We start from the raw sequence: 16911 nt of genomic DNA, 5'->3' as shown, positions 1-16911 counted from the left end.
GGGGCCGGAGGGCGAAGTGGAGGTTTAAGGTGGAGCAAGCACATCAGAAAACGTGTTACAAGGGGTTGTACTGAAATGGGAACATCCCCAACACCTTTATGGAAGGCAGCTACCGCACTGACATGCATCCTGATGGAAGAAGTTTTTAGACCTGATTCTGGCAAGTGCCAGAGATAGTCTAGAAACTTCGTGGTGGAACAGGTAAAAGGATCAAGGGACAGTGAGGAACACCATGACTTAAACCTGTTCCATTCGTAATAAGATTTTCTCATGGAAGGCTTTCGTGAAGCAATCAAGACATGGGAAACTGGGTCTGAAAGGTTGAGAGGCTGAAGAATTAACCTTTCAATATCCAGGCAGCCAGGGACAAGGCCTGAAGGTTGGGGTGGCGTAGGTACCCGTCGTTCTGAGTGATCAGAAGCGGGTCCTTCCCCAGGGGAATGTGCCTGCAAATGGGGAGGTCCTGAAGAATCGGAAACACACTTGGCGTGGCCAGTGAGGGGCTATCAGGATCATGTTTCCATTGTCCTGACATAACATCACAAGAGTCTTTGAGAGAAGAGGAAGTGGCGGGAATGCATCTAGGAGACCGGTTGCCCATGAGAGGGAGAACGCATCTCTTGGTAGTGAGTGTTGGCTGCGAGTGAGAGAGCAAAAGTTCTCTACTTTGTGGTTTTGAGGTGATGCAAAGAGGTCTATGTGAGGATAACCCTAACGTTGGAATATTGAGTCCGCTACTGTGGGGTTGAGGGACCACGCATATGGTTGGAAGGGTATGCAAGGTGAGCTGTAGGGACATCAGAGCAGCTTGCTGTGTGGGAGCCCTGATCAACCAATCGTCGAGGTAGGGGTAGATGTGGACACCTTGAGTTCTGAGGAATGCTGCTATTACTACGAGGCACTTGGTGAGGACTCATGGTGCAGACGCCAGGCCAAATGGTAGCACTCGGTATTGATAGTGCTTTGGGCATACAAGGAATCGCAGAAATTTGCGATGAGATGGAGTTATTGCGATGTATGTGTAAGCGTCCTGGAGGTCTAGAGAGCAGAGCCAGTCTCCCCTTTGCAGAAGGGGAAGGAGGGAACCCAAGGTTACCATTTTATCTTTGCAGGTACTTGTTTAAGGCACAAAGGTCTAGGATCGGGCGAACGCCACCTAACTTTTTTGGGATTAGAAAGTACCGAGAATAGAATCAGAATTCTTGTTGGGAGTAGGGCACTGGTTCTATTGCTCTGGACTGGAGAAGGAGGGAAACCTCCTGTTCCAGGTGAGTGGTCAGATGTTCCCCACATCAACCGAGGTGGGGAGTCCGGCGGAATGGTTAGAAAGCTGAGATGATAACCTTGAGTGATTATGGTAAGAACCCACTGGTCTGAGGTGATTGTGTGCCAGATGTTGCTGAAGTGGCACAATCATCCCCCCACTGGTACATGCATTAGTGGAGGCTGCGTGCTGCTCTCTGGGAAAGAGTCAAAAACCAGATGCAGGACCTGGCTGAGGGGTTGTCTGTGGTTTTTGTCTGCGAGGCTGTCTAGACTGGCCTTTCTGGTAAGGCTTAGGTCTGAAGATTTTAGCCAGACCCACCTCCTCGCAGAAATAGCTGTTGCTGATACCCTGGAAGCGGTGTCAAAAATGTCATATGCTGATCTTATTTCATGTTTGCCCGCTTCCAACCCCTTTTGAGCCAGGGCAAGTAATTGCTCTTGAAATTGCTGAGGGAGGGACTCGGCAAAGTCTTGCATTTGTTTAAAGAGGACTCTATTGTACTGGGTCATATAAAGTTGGTAAGAGGCAATGCGGGGGAGGCTGAGGGACGCGTGAGAGACTATTTTCTTCTACAAATTACCTGTATCGGGGTAAGGTGGAGTCTTGCCTGCCCCGGTGGACTCTGGCGATAACGCTTCCTGATTGGGCCACGTCATAAGGGAGGGACCCGCTGGTGTTTTAAAAGCCGGTCCCCCTTGTACTATTCACTTGAGGCTGAGGGACGCGTGAGAGTATTTTCTTCTACAAATTACCTGTATCGGGGTAAGGTGGAGTCTTGCCTGACCCAGCGGATCTGGTCAATAGCGCTTTTTGAATTACTTGGAAAATCGGGGTAAGGTGGAGTTTCGCCTGCCCGGGTGGACTCTGGCGATAACGCTTCCTGATTGGGCCACGTCATAAGGGAGGGACCTGCTGGTGTTTGAAAAGCCGTCCCCTGCGCCTTTGTGGGAAAATTTACAATTTCGGGACCTCCTGTTGATTGTGAGTAAAATTTAAAATTTATCCTCTTTTAATGTCCTTTGGCCTTCATTCAGAAGGATAAAAGAAAAAATCTAAGAGTGAGGAGTGGGAAGTTTGTGTTATAAATGAATGCCCCACACAAAACGCAAGGCAAAAATAAGGGAGATGGCTTCATCTTCTCCCTTGTTAGAGCCTGTGCAAATGCAGATATCAACTTTTTTCACCCCTGCATCTGGAAAAACACCAGAGGAGATGGCCGCTGGGGGTCTTGATATGGAGCGGGTATCAGACCCCATGGCCGAAATATCTTTGAGCCCTGGAGCACCAAGCACTCCTCATCCCCCTCAAATGTTATCAGATGACTTCCTTAAATTAAGACCACAACCCAGAGGAGAGGTAGAGGAAACTATTGCTGCAGAGGGGAAGTTGGACACAGGATTTGCTCAAGGTTTATACTCCCCTTGGACAAACCCACTGAAATCACGATGGATTCACTTTGGACTGCCATAAAATCATTAGAAGGAGCTATTATGAATTTAACTAAATTAACTGTTGATTCAAATCAATGTTTTAAAAACATTGAAGTATCTCTTGGTAAAAATGAAGATAAGATTAACCAAATGGGGATCAAAATGGAAAAATTAGAAACTTGGCAGCAAAAATTTACCAAAGCAGAGATAACATTTGATAAGAAATTTGAGGGAATTGAGAATGCATTAAAATATTTAAATTTAAGAATTCTTAATTTTCTAAGACATGATATGATCTCTGCATATGATATGTTTAAAGAATATCTTGTACAAATATTGAAAATGCTAGAACAATCATTGCCTGTCTTATCAAAAATTTATTATGTATTGCCAAGAGATTTTTATTTATTTATTTAAGTTTTTTTATATACCAACATTCAAGACGATTGTCCCATCATGCTGGTTCACAAGAAACAGGAGTGCAATTATAATAAACTTAACAACTTGAACAATAGTGCAGAAGGAGCAGTTACATGTAACAAGGAAATATAGAACTTGGAGTAAGAAGGAAAATGAAGATCAGATAATTACATATAATAACATTGTAGGAGATGGCTATTAATGATATTGCTAGCGACGTGTGTTGATTGATGAGGGTTAACTAATATTGGAGTTAGGAAAGGCCTGCGTGAACAGCCAGGTCTTGAGTCTTTTCTTAAAGGTTGAGATGCTGGGTTCCATTCTAAGATCTGGGGGAATGGAGTTCCATAAGGTAGGACCGGCTGTGGAGAAGGCTGTGGAGAAGGCTGTGGAGATAGGATAGTTGATAAGAGTAAATCAGTTGAAGGACAGTTAAATTTAGCTGAATTAATAGAATCCTCTGTTGAAACACCAATATTCAATAGATCTACTTTACATGTAACATTTACCTTTGCTTCTGACAGAGAGACAGTATTAAGGCTCTATATGAGAAATCGCTTAGTTATGTTCCACGGTGATAAAATACGAATTTATCCAGATTTTAGTAGAATGTCACAAGATAGAAGAAGAAAATTTCTCAATATGAGAGTAGAGGTAGAATCCAAGGGTGGGAAAATGTTGCTTAAATTTCCTTGTAGGTGTGAAATATTCTATAATAATCAAAAGTATATATTTTTTTGAAACATCACAACTTAGAGCTTTTCTTGAATCCCATCCCCTAGAATCCGCAGCAATAGGGCTTGATGCAAATAGAGAAATCTAGATGACACTCTTTTTTTTCAATTGTTTAAAGGAGGAGATATATACCTCTTTGTTTTCCTTGTTCCGCTCTTTAATTTCGTTATTACCCTTCTGATTTTTCCTTAAATATCAGATGTATATTATTTTCCTATTAATTTTGTCTTACTCCGTATTAGTTTATAATAAGCACATCTGTATGTTGTAAACAAATAGTTGTATTTGGTTTTGAATAAGATTAAATAAAAAATTGAAAAGAAAAAAAAAAAAAGAGGCAATGCGGGATATAAGCACTGACCCGTGAAAGACACGCCGACCTATAGAGTCCAGGAACTTTTGCTCTTTCCCTGGAGGGAAAGAGGAGTGAGGCTTGGAGCGTCGGGCCTTCTTTTGGGCTGACTCAACAACCACTGAATGGTGATCCAATTGTTTTTTTTGGAAACCTGGAGTCGACTGGACCAGGTATGTGGAATCTGCTTTTCGGTTAACTGGTGCCACCGAACCAGGATGCTCCCAATTCCTCTTCACAAGATTCAAGAGGACATCATGGATAGGGATAGAGATGATTTCTTTTGGAGCATCTAAAAATTGCAGAAGTTCCATCATCTGGTGTCTATCATCTTGTTGTGTCTGAAGCTGGAATGGAACTAGTTCAGACATTTCTTTCACAATATTGGTGAAGGACAAGTCCTCTGGGGGAGAACACTTCCTACTTTCGGTAGGAGAGGGTGGTGATGGTAAATCATCAGTGTCCTGGGAGGAGTCATTGGTCCAGGTATCATAGGTCTCATCACCAGCACCCCTAGGATCCTCCAAGGGATGGAATGTTGGTATCCCTGAAGGTCCAGGTCTGGGCATCGAGGGAGTCACTGGTGGTATCGATTGTGGCACAGAGGGCATCGATGGTCGGGTCGGCGGCACTGATGGCAGCAAAGACTGAATCGGTGACAGCGATGGCCAGGGCATCGGTAGGACTCCCGATGGAGGGAGTAACGGTGTTTCTCCTTCTTCTGCTGATGAAAGAGGGATTGGAGAGGAGGGCACCGTATTCATCGGTGAACCCGGATCCAGTGCTTCCATCCTTGATAGTAGTGGTTGGAGCGCTACAGGAATTGGATCTGTAGCCGGTTCAGGAATTGGCACCGGCATCAGAGGCATCTTGAAGCCTTGCATCACTCTGCCAATGGCCTCCTGGATCATTTGATCCACCTCCTCTCGGAAACCTGGAGCGTGATGCCCCGATGCCGGAGGAGGAGGTGGAGGCATAGCCGGAGGGACCACTGTTGGAGGTGGAATCGCGGCTCCTATCACCAGTCCCGGTGAAGGTTGCCTCGATGACCTGGAGCCAGATAGGGATGGTGGACGGGTTTTCTTCGGCGGCAGCTCAGATGATGGCAATGTCGAGGACTTGCCTGCATCAACAGTCTGAGACCTACGGTGTCGATGTCGATGCTGTTCTCGACGGTCTCCTCGGTCCTTTTCCTGAAGAGGAACAGAGGGCGTCGATGGCCTTGAAATAGTCGATGCTGGACGGACAACGGTCGGTGCCCGATACTGGCGCGACGTAGACTGAGTCGGTTCAGATGACGTTGAGGCTATGGATGGCGTCAGAGTTTGTGACCGAAAGAGAAGTTCCATTTTCTCCATTCTGGCCTTGCGACCTTTAGGTGTCATAAGGGCACATTTGGTGCAAGTAAGGACATCATGCTCGCTCCCGAGACACATTACACAGACCTTGAGAGGGTTAGTAATGGCATTGTGCGAGTGCAGTCGCGGCATCGACGGAACCCCGACGTCATGGTCTCTGAAAAATTTTTAGCTGTGGTGCGGTTGACGGCCAGCAGACCGTGAGGGCAGAGCTCGACAGGAATCGACTGGAATCGGGTAAAAAACTTACCAGACCACCGCGGAAGCAAAAATCGAATAGGCCCTGTGGGGGTAGTAAATTATGAAGTAATTCCGTGAGGAAAATTCCTATCAGGAATCTCTGTGGAGCTCCTTAACCCGCGTGGCTACTGCTGCACGGAAAAAAGAAGACTGAAGGGGGACCCCTGCTGGTTGCAGGGTTAGTGCCATCCTGGACATGCCCAGTAGGTGCCAGTCAAAGTTCTAGAAACTTTGACAAAAGTGTTCCGTGATTGGGCTCCATCCTGTGATGTCACCCATATGTGAGGACTACCATCCTGCTTGTCCTTTGAGAAGAATGTCAATTCTTGAGGGCCAGATTTCCTGGTTTTATTTGTCAACCATGGAAAAACACTGCTAGCCCTAATATTACAGCTTTCATGAGAGTCCCTCACAATCTTGTAAGCCAAATTAGTTATAAAATGCCTAGGATAAACTGTTCCAGGTCAGAAAGCAACCTTTCCAGTCGTCTATAAGGTCACAGGTACAGAGATGAGCACATCTCAAATGCAGTATCCAGGGTAATGGATTTGTTATAAAATGGAGCAATCATAACTCAAAAACATTAATGAAGCTTACAAATACATTTAAGTAAATTTAACTAGCTAACTTGACTTGTCTCCTGCTATCTAATGGAAAGGTCACAATTTTTACCTTACTCACAATAAATGTGTGTACAGCAGTATCAAGCATGCTAAAATGGTAACTGCTCCATTCAGCTGACCTAATTATAAAAAAAAACAAAAAACTTTGTGCATTGTAAATTTGGCCATTAACATCCAAAAAAGGCATCAAAAACTGTTCTGCAAGCATTTCTCAAAACAATTCTTATTGAAAAAAACAGTATGGCTTGCTTCAAATGAATAGAACTTTTTACAGGAGAATCATATTTAAGGAACACTCTTCCACTAATGGTGTCAAAGCATTGTACTTGTATGCTTCTGAATTCATTCTAAGATTAATACTTTAAAAAGTATGACAAGCCATGGTGGGACCTTCACATCCAGCGGGTATGTAAAAATAATAAGTTGCTCTTCGGTGACTTAACTGCCTTTAATTAAAATGTTAATACCAACATAGTACACCAGCTTTTCTAGTCATAATACGCAGCACACTCCCATTAGCTCAATCAACCCTAAATCCATTGAAGTACCTTCTATCCTTCAGGCTCATGTAATAAATTGCAAAAACTTCCACAAACAGGCACAGAATAGGATTTTTGTGTGTTCTAGGTGGAAAGCCCTATTAATAAAAGTTTTTGCAAAATTTACCCTGTGGAATAGTAAAATATTTGTGCATAGTCCACCATGCATGAAACTTTATTTAAATTTTTAATGAGCTGCTGTAATGCAAGATCATGCAAAGTAGCTTGGTAATTTTGAAATTAGCAAAAACTGGCACAAGAAAACATTTTCAAGGGCTGGTTTTTGTAAAAAAGATAATTGAATCATTGAGTATTTTGGGGTTGTATTTTTTTTGTACAATCCTCAAAGGAAAATTTCATGCAAAGATTTACTACCTAGCTCATTTACATGAAATATCTGAAAAACCTGGGGAAATCCCAGAGGTTAATACATTGGCTTCCTGCTGTGAAATATAAGGGACACACCAGGGAACATCTGAGAAAGTAGACTGTCCTCAAAAACTCATGCCTCAATAAATTGGTTAGTCTATAAAGTACCACCTGGCCATTGGGATAAAGAGCAGTTTTAATTGATTACAGTAACAACCTTTATTGGTTTTAGATCTCTTGCAATATATTACATATAAATTGAATTATTAATTCTGTAGTGTTGACATAAGAAAGAACAAATTATCCTGATAATCCTACTGGTAATAAATAAATATATATACAGACATATATACATGCACAAATATTTATACTGCATTAGTATTTTTGCCTTGAAATTGAAGCAGGCTTCTCCATGCTCTCTCATTTCTATTAGACTGCCTCTCTTGGCTAAACATAGAAAGAGCCTGAGGGCTGGGAATTACACAGCATACCAGCTCTATGAGTATCAGTTGGCTGACACATTCAAGTCAGTAGCACAAAAAAAAATCCAGGTGCACCGGTTGGTAAACTTCCAAATTCAAAAGTAACCAAACAAAACATCTTATTCAAGATAAATTAAGTTCTCTTTTGACAGGAGCGGCTCAAGGCAATCTGCTGCCTGAGGTGAGGGACGAGATGGCGCCCCTCTCACATGCCCCCACCCCATCTCTCCTCCCTTCAGCCACCACCAGACCTCTTCTGCGCCACTAGCCTGGCCTCCGGCGGCCGTCCTCCCTCCTCCACGCCGCTGGCCTGGCCTCTGTCAGCCCTCCTCCCTCTTCCATGCCGCCGGCCTGGCCTCTGACGGCGTTGGCCCACGGCAACCCTCCTCTTTTCTGCCGCCGCCAGCCTGGGTCGGCAGCCACAGCAGGAGCAGGCAGGGTGAGGCAGATACCACAGTGACGGGCATTTTTTGCCGCCAGAAGCAGCCAACTCATCCTGCCTCATTATAGAACCATCCCTTTCTTTTGAGCAACTCTATCAGCCCAGCTCTTTATGAAGGTTTTCTTATTTTATAGCTGTACACAGAAATCATGCAGATGGACTGCTTCCACATCCAGGTTTAAGCTCTATAAGGCGAATTTTAAAAGCCCAATATGCGCCAAAACCCAGAGATACGCAAATATGTCAGGCTGGCATGTGCCAAGCGGATTTTATAAGCCACCCAAGTAGGAGTATATCCTGCTGTGTGCACAAATGTAAAGTTCCAAGAAAGGGATGGGATGTGGGCATTCCTGGATTCAACTTCAAATAGCGCATAACTACTTATGCGGCTGAGGTCCTCTGCTGCGTAACTTTACTTCTGCTATGGATAAATAGATTGATGGGGTTTTAAGGATTGGGGCTAACAGGGAAGAAGGGAAGCTTTTAAACTGGGGGGTTTGGAAGTCTCATCGGTTATTTGGGCAAACTGAGAAAACTGGTAATGGCATTGGCACATGTCTATTAAAATTCCTCCCCCCACACACTTACACAGAAGTGGCATTTGCATGCTTAGGCGCACGTCCACTTAAAATCAGGTGCACATATGCACACAGTAAGGATATTTTATAACATGTGTGCATAAGTTATAAAATAGCTGCGTCCCCGGGTGCAGGGTGACGAATGCATGCACAAGTTTAAAAATTACCGCCTAAACCTTTAAAAAGATGGCGGAATAAAAATTAACTTCCGGCAATTGGTTTTTTTTCTTTGGAAAAACTGTATCAATTTTTAATCTATGATGCTCTTCTTAGTTTCATGATATCTATGCACATATACACACAGGGGTAAATTTTTAAAGTTATGCGCGGGCGTAGATTTGTTCGCGCAACCCAGTGTGAACAAATCTACGCCCAATTTTATAACATGCGTGCGCTACCGCGTGCATGTTATAAAATCCAGGGTCGGCGCAAGCAGGGGGGTGCACAATTGTGCAACCTGTGCGCGCCAAGCCGAGCAGCCTGCCTCCGTTCCCTCCGAGGCCGCTCCGAAATCGGAGCGGCCTCGGAGGGAACTTTTTTCCGGCCCCCCCCACCTTACCCACCCTCCAGCCCTAACTAAATCCCCCCCCCCCCCCACCTTTGTTCAGAAAGTTATGCCTGACTTTTTTTTTTTTTTTAACTGTTTTTAATTTTTTCAATCTATACATGAAACTGCTTCAATATACTGAATTCCCATTTACTCATTGAGGACTGCAAGGAGAATGACCCAAAGCAACAACAGCAGCAGAACAACACAGCTCATTTTGATATGCTTCCTAAAAGCTTTCCTGTCAGATTCATTTCAGTGCATCCATATACCGTGCCCCTCCCCCCACCCCTTCAAAACATATTTTTTCAATGTCATGCATGCCCTGCGGTACGCAGACTATGTGACAGCTACTAATGAAACCACCCTTTCTGTCACACCACTGCAAATGTATTCTATGGATTGGAAAAATAAAGTACTATATTGCATCCATCAAACAAACATCAGTTTAACAGAGTGAAGAGTTCTGTTGAACAGATCTTTTTTTTTGGGGGGGGGGGGGGGAGGTGGAGGGTATGGGGGACAAAACATAACTACAGATCTCGTACTAGGAAATTGTAAACCATACAAAATTCATAGCCATCAATTAGAACTTAGTTCAGCAAACTACAGACCGTTGACAAAAAACTAGAAGGTCCACATTCAGAAAGCCAGCAAATGCACAAGTTATTCAGCTAAAGTTAGCCAGATAACTTGCCCCAGATACTCAGTGGAATAAATGTCCCACTGGATATTAGGGTTGCCAACTAGCTCCAGATTTTCAGGTCAGGTTAATCCAGTCCTGATATTACCTCATTGCATACTGGGATTTATTCTGATTTCCCTATTGCATTCTCTAAGAAAAGCAAGACTATAAATACCTGCATGTAGGGAAGTAAAAGCAGGACTGGCTCAACCTGTCCTGAAAATCTGGAACCAGAAAACTTATAACCAGCTATGTTTGAAAATAATTGGTTAGGTTTTTAAGTTATATGGCCAGGTGAGTTCCAAAGATAACAGGTTAAGTGGAACTGACAATTTTTTTTTAAAACATGCCTTTGGGCCTTGCATTCACCACCCCCATAACCCTTTGATATTAAGGGGTAGATTTTCAAAGGGTTACGCGCGTAACTTACGCGTCCGGGGGTGGGCAGTCCGGGGGTGGGACCGAGGCCTCAAGCATAGCGGCTGTGCCGGGGCAAGGCACGCAGGCAGCAGGCCGGCGCGCGCAAGATACGCCTGCAAGAGGCAGGCGTAAAAAATAAAATAAGGTGGGGGGGATTTAGGTAGGGCTGGGGGTGGGTTAGATAGGGGAAGGGGGGGAAGGTGGGGAGGAGGGAACGGGGAAAGCCATCGAGGCTCCCCTAGGGCTCGGCGCACGCATGGTGCACAAGTGTGTACCCTCTCGCGCGCGCCAACCCTGGATTTTATAACATGCGCACGGCAGCACACACATGTCATAAAATCGAGTGTACATTTGTGTGCGCTGGGTAGCGTGCGCAAATGTACCCCGCGCGCGTAGGATTAAAAACCTGCCCCTAAATGTATAATACACAAGTCAGCATCCCACATTAAACCCATATTCTTATTGTTTTTTTAAATTTAAACACCCCAATCACTGTAAACCCTGGCTGCCACCTCTCTCCTCCCCACCCCGTGACTATTAAATGACCAGCTAGGAGTGAAGAAGGTACCTACCCACTTCCGGTGCATCTAGCACATCTCTGACAGAAAAGCACTGAAAGCATAAACTACACCTCAGTTTATGCTTCCAGCATAGCAACTGTGTTGGAAGCATAAACTAACGGGTAGCTTACGCTTCCAGTGCTTCTCTATCAGAGCTAGAGAAATGCCAAGGGTGGAGTAGGTATCTACCTTGCTCCCGACTGGCAATTTCTTGGCCTGGAGGGGTGGGAAGTCAGGGTTTTCAGAGGTTGTGGATGAGGAGGAGCAGGAAAGAGAGGCAATATTTAAATTTAAAAACAAATAGGAAGGGGCGTTTGGACCTGTGCATTATGAGGTTTTTTTTGTTTTGGTTTTTTTTAAACATTGGAGGGGTTGGGGGGGGGGGGATGCACGGCCCAGCAGAATCAAGTATAAGATCTTGGGGAGCGGAGGGGAAGGAATCAGGCCACAGGACTGAAAGCTACTTTAAACAAAAAAATGTTGATAGTACCACTTAAACTGCCACTTAACCGGATAACCAGCCACATGAGGCTGTATAACTTTAGACCTATTTTAAAGCAGGTCTAAAGTTATCTGGCTAACTTAGCCAATTATCTGATGAAACTGGCTAAGTTAGCCAGATAATGTAGTCCTGCCTCAGAACACTCCTTTTTTATCCAACTAATATTAAATCGGGATAATGACTTATCCAGTTACAATTTAGCTGGATAAGTCTCCCAATATTTAAAAAGTTGCCATTTAGATGAATAACTTGGCTAAATGGCTTTGAATATGGATCTCTTGATGCATACTATTGTTTCAAAGCATTAAAATGTGAATAACTTTAATTATTATTTATTTAGAGCTACAAAATACTCTACCCATAAAACCTACTGCATCAGAGCAGCTATGCGTAATAGATTGTGTCCCTTTAAGAATATATATACACAACCTTTTGTTCACGAAGCTCTACCAGAAATAAACCCTGTCCTTAATGATACACTTACTTATTGCTTGCTTCATAGACATCAGAGATGTTGGAGAAAAGGTGATGGCTTTCAGTTTTGGTCATTGTGGAACTCAGTGGTTTGGAATTTTTAAACATCCGGATCAAAATTTCCAGACTAAGCAAGTATGAACGTTCAGACGAAATTACTTCAAAAATAGCCTGCAAGGCAACAACTTTATTTTTATTTCATAGCTTGCCACAAACAGTGCCCAAAAGTATGATACAAAGAGATCATACAAAATCGGTTAATCACATGATATAAATTACATATAAAGCACACAGTTAGCATTTCACAGGTATTAATTTTATTCAGATTTAACTTGTGCCTCTTCATTGTAGCTTGAACTCAGAGCCAGTTAAATTTCATATATAACACAGAATACAATAGCACGCTCAGGGAGGGTAATTTTGAAAGGCATATTCAAGAGTAAAATGGTACATTATCCTCAAAAATGACCTATTATAACATTGCCTGCCTAGTAGGCAGGCAAATTTATGCACCCAAGTTTACCTAGTTCTAGTAGAGGCGTTTCCGAGGTAGGGATGGGTAGGGATTTTCACTTACAGCTATTTTTCCATTTTCAAAAGTTGGCATGTAAATATTTCCCCCCCAAAAAATAATTTCTTTGCATATAATAGCAGGCATAATTTTGTGCAGGTAGTTTTGTCGGAATAATTTCCAAAGCAACCTTATGCCTTGAAAACTAGTGTAATTTAGCAGAATATTTATCATCAAATGCATGTGGACTGCTGCAACATTATGATGCCCCCTCCCCTAAAAAAAATAACTCTTAATACACATATAGTGATAATTGTAAAGCCTAACCAAAAACCCTATTACCTAAAAACACTGAAAAGGAATTAAATACATCTATAGCCATATTGAAACTTAGCCCACCAGCTGACAACAAACCCAGCATGGCTGTATAAACAAACAAGCTTATACAAAAATAAAACAGTTCATCTCATGTAGCTGATATAATTAACACCATCACTCAAAGAGAGTCATATAGTGTTTTATAATATACCCACATTTGGGAGAAATGGTTGAATGATGCTATCAAATAATTTTAGTGGTGGTGTTTTTAATGGGTAGTTGAATCTGATTAGAGATTTGTTCATTGCATAGAGCAGTGTTTCCTAAGTTTCTTCTAGATGAGCACTTAATCAAATTTTCAGAATTTCTAAAATTAATTTACGCAAGATAGATTTTTCATACCCTGGATCTCCAAAACATGCAAACCTATCTCATGCATATTCATTATGGATATCCTGAAAATCTGACTAATTAAATGTGCCTCCAGGAGAGGTTTGGAAAACACTGGCATAGAGGCTCTTAGAGCTTTTTCTTGCCAAGTCTTTATAGCCAATTAAGGGGTGGAAAAGACCTGGGAGACCATTCACTCAGGCAACTAAAATGATTGCCTAGTGACTGCAAAGGCCGCCAGAGGGCTGCAGCCCCAGCCATGCTGCTGGAAGAGAGAAGGAATGTGGAGAAGAAGGAAAAAAAAAAAAAAAAAAGAGACTCATCATTTCTATTTTATTTTTAGGCTTAAAAAACTGGGTTCTTCCTCCAAAGGAGACTCAAAGTGGTAGAACATCTACCTTATAAATGGGCTCTGACCGACGGCCCGCAAATGCGCAGTAGAGACCAGCTCTACCGCGCATGTGCGGGCGAGCACGTCGGTCTGAGCCAGCGTCAGAAAGAAAAAAAATAGCGGCGTCCAGTGGCAGCAGCGGGCGGCGGCGGCGGTACCGGCAGCGGGCGGCGACGGCGGTAGCGACGGCGGTAGCAGGCGGCGGCGGAGGTAGCGAGTGGCGGCGACGGCGGTAGCGGCGACGGCGGGCGGTGGTAGCGGCCAGTAGCGAGGGAGGGAGAAGAGAGAGAGAGGGAGGGACGTACTGAGTGGGAGGGAGGGACGGAGAGAGAGAGTGGGAGGGGAGTGACTGAGTGAGAGGGAGGGACTGAGGGGGAGGGACTGAGTGAGAGGGAGTGGGACTGAGTGAGAGGGAGAGGGGGGGACTGAGTGAGAGGGAGTGGGACTGAGGGAGGGAGTGGGACTGGGAGAGAGAGGGAGGGAGTGGGACTGAGGGAGAGTGAGTGGGACTGAGTGAGTGAGAGGGAGGGAGAGAGGGGGGAGGGAGTGACTGAGTGAGAGGGAGGGACTGAGTGGGAGGGAGGGATTGAGTGAGGGGGAGGGAGTGAGTGGGACTGAGGGAGGGAGTGGGACTGAGGGAGAGGGAGGGAGTGGGGACTGAGTGAGAGTGAGTGGGACTGAGTGAGTGAGAGGGAGGGGGGGAGGGAGTGAGTGAGACTGAGTGGGAGGGAGGGACTGAGTGAGAGGGGAGGGAGTGAGGGAGGGAGGTAGGGGGTGGTGAAGAGTGAGGGGAGAGAGAATGAGGGGGAGGTGAGAGACAGAGGGATGTAGCCCGTTTTAACGGGCTTAACGGCTTGTATTAACATAATACATCAAAACTGCACAGTAAAACAAATACAAAAATCCCTCATTCTGTCAGTCACAACCCCCAATCTCACTAGGAGTGCAGTCTTTACATATCTAAATAATAATACACCAAACATTACAACATTTAAAAAATACATACATCTTTCAATACAATAATTAATACATTATGCATAATCATAATATATACAAGCTCATACCCCCATTATATATTTCCTACTTCACAAGTACTAAACCCCAGAAAAGCTCAAGACGATCTCTATCCCCCTTCTCTCACAGGACAGGGAAGCCTAACTAAACACAATGAACCTACACGTCATCCCAAACCACTATTCCAACATCACCCCGAGCCAAAACAAAAAGCATTCCCTCCACATTACATCCAAAGGGTCCTCCAGGGCAATTCCCTTTGGATTACTCTCTGAGGTGAATCACCTCTGGTAGCATATGCATCTTCTTCAAAGCCCTGGGGCTACAGCTGACTTGAACAGGAACAGAAATCACTGCAGGTAATGGGGGCTCTTCCATGCTCAATACGGAGGCCAGGGAAAATTGCAGGGGAAGGATCTAAGCAGAGTGCCTGTTCCCTCACCATGAACCACATTTTCCGAACAGATAAAGAATGTTAGCATGGAATGTATGGGACTGTAGTTATAACTTACAGTAATTATCATTCTTGGTTTCTGTTGCGATGGAGAAGGTACAGAGAAGTTGCAATGGAGAAGGTACAGAGAAGGGCAACCAAAATGATAAAGGGGATGGAACAGCTCCCCTATGAGGAAAGGCTGAAGAGGTTAAGGCTATTCAGCTTGGAGAAGAGACAGCTGAGGGAGGATATGATAGAGGTCTTTAAAAACATGAGAGCACACTTCTTCCGGGCATCGGGAGCACTCCCTAGTGTTCCTTCCTACGGATCCCCAATAGATTGTGAAGGCCATGTGTTCGGTGAGCATGTTCCAGTACTGGGCCCATGCTTTGTTCCAGAATTCTTGATCCAAGAACTTTTGTGTCCTTAACCTTTTGAGTATTCCTTCGACCTGCTGGAGGTGCCAGTTTTGCTAAAAAAAACCTTTTTTTGGTTCCAGCCTGTCCATTCCCAGTTCCTGGACATTCAATATTCTGCTACTAACCAAACCTTTCCTTCTCTTTCCTTAGTTATGTTTCCGCAGTGGTCTGGATTCCACGACCCACAGGAGGCGCCTGCATCCAGACTCACTCCAAGTCCAGTCCTGGAACCCCTCTCGACCTGCAGGGGTCGCTTGCTACTGTTCTAGGAATCATCTCTGTTCTTCCCACTATGATGTGGTCCAGCTCCCTGGGTTCTGTACGACCTGCAGGAGGCGCCTGCACCCAGGTTCCACATCTAGCATCCAGTATCTTCGACGTCAAGAGTCCTCAAGCATCAGGGAGTACGCTCCATTTAAAGTGTACTCCACATCAACACTCTGGGTTTTGGGTTCATACAAACTGCAGGAGGTGCCTGCACCCAAGACCTATCTACAGCTTGTCTCTTCCAACCCAGTCCCTGCTTGCATTGTCCTAGTGTTTTCCTTGGGGCCATCTTCAGTTTAATACATCTCTCTGCTTCCGCAAGTAGCGACTCCAGCTATGGGTTACAGGTTGGTTCTTCACAGATTTCACCTTCCTGCGTTCCTCCTTATGACCTTTACTCAGCGAATCATCCCAGAAAGCCGTCTGTACGGCTCTACGAGGTCACTGAGTATTTGCCAATTCCTGTGTCTTCCACCAGTGACTTACTTCTGCAGGGACGTTCACCATCGCCTGCATTTGACCTTCCATCTGTGGGGGTTCACTGCGTACCCATTGAAATCCTCTCCTGTCTTTGAGCCTGGTCTCTTGAAGCTCCATCCACCTTAAGCGGCTCTTGACTTAGTCCTAAAGGGAACTTCATCTTCATAGTCATTTGGGTATCCCCTTCAACAGATCAGTTCCTTATACAAGTGCCACAGCGACACCTACTGACCATCAAGTTCCTACAAATAACTTCGCCACCTTGTGGGAGCCTGTAGCAACTGATGAATTTTCCAAGATGCAACTCTCTCTTCGCCAAGCTATGGAGACTTCATTTGTCTGGTCTTGCAAGCCTGGAAGCAGCAATCCTGAGCTTCCTCATACTGCCTTTTTCAGCCTTGAATCAACCATCTTCTTAAGTTATAGTTGCCTTCAGGATCAACTCTCCATCAGCTGAGCTATGTTCATTGGACTTCCATCCGTGTCCTTCCGGTACTTCTGCCTATCTAAAGGCAGTGGGCACTTGTAACTTTGTCTACTTACTCTCCTGGAGTTCCAGCTTCACATCTATAGAATCCAGCTTGAAGTCTGATCTGTCTTTTCCATGCTACCACCGAGATGATTCTTGTCTACTCGTTACTCTGGCCCCGACCACCATGAAC

At 44.5% G+C, this 16911-nt stretch overlaps 1 protein-coding gene across 3 annotated transcripts in view; it reads right to left on the bottom strand.

Moving 5' to 3' along the window:
- The window catches only part of ARHGEF26 (Rho guanine nucleotide exchange factor 26), a 445885-nt gene that overhangs the window by 339623 nt on the left and 89351 nt on the right, over nt 1–16911 (bottom strand). For all 3 annotated transcript variants that reach the window (XM_029615042.1, XM_029615040.1, XM_029615041.1), the window contains exon 5: nt 12034–12194. In XM_029615042.1, the coding sequence (XP_029470902.1) occupies nt 12034–12194 (161 nt within the window). The remainder of the gene's footprint in view (nt 1–12033; nt 12195–16911) is intronic.

Source organism: Rhinatrema bivittatum, chromosome 9, assembly GCF_901001135.1.
Source record: "Rhinatrema bivittatum chromosome 9, aRhiBiv1.1, whole genome shotgun sequence".
Classification (NCBI taxonomy): Eukaryota; Metazoa; Chordata; class Amphibia; order Gymnophiona; family Rhinatrematidae; genus Rhinatrema; species Rhinatrema bivittatum.
Note: the sequence above shows the minus strand (reverse complement) of the source record. Positions and strands in the feature narration are given on the sequence as shown.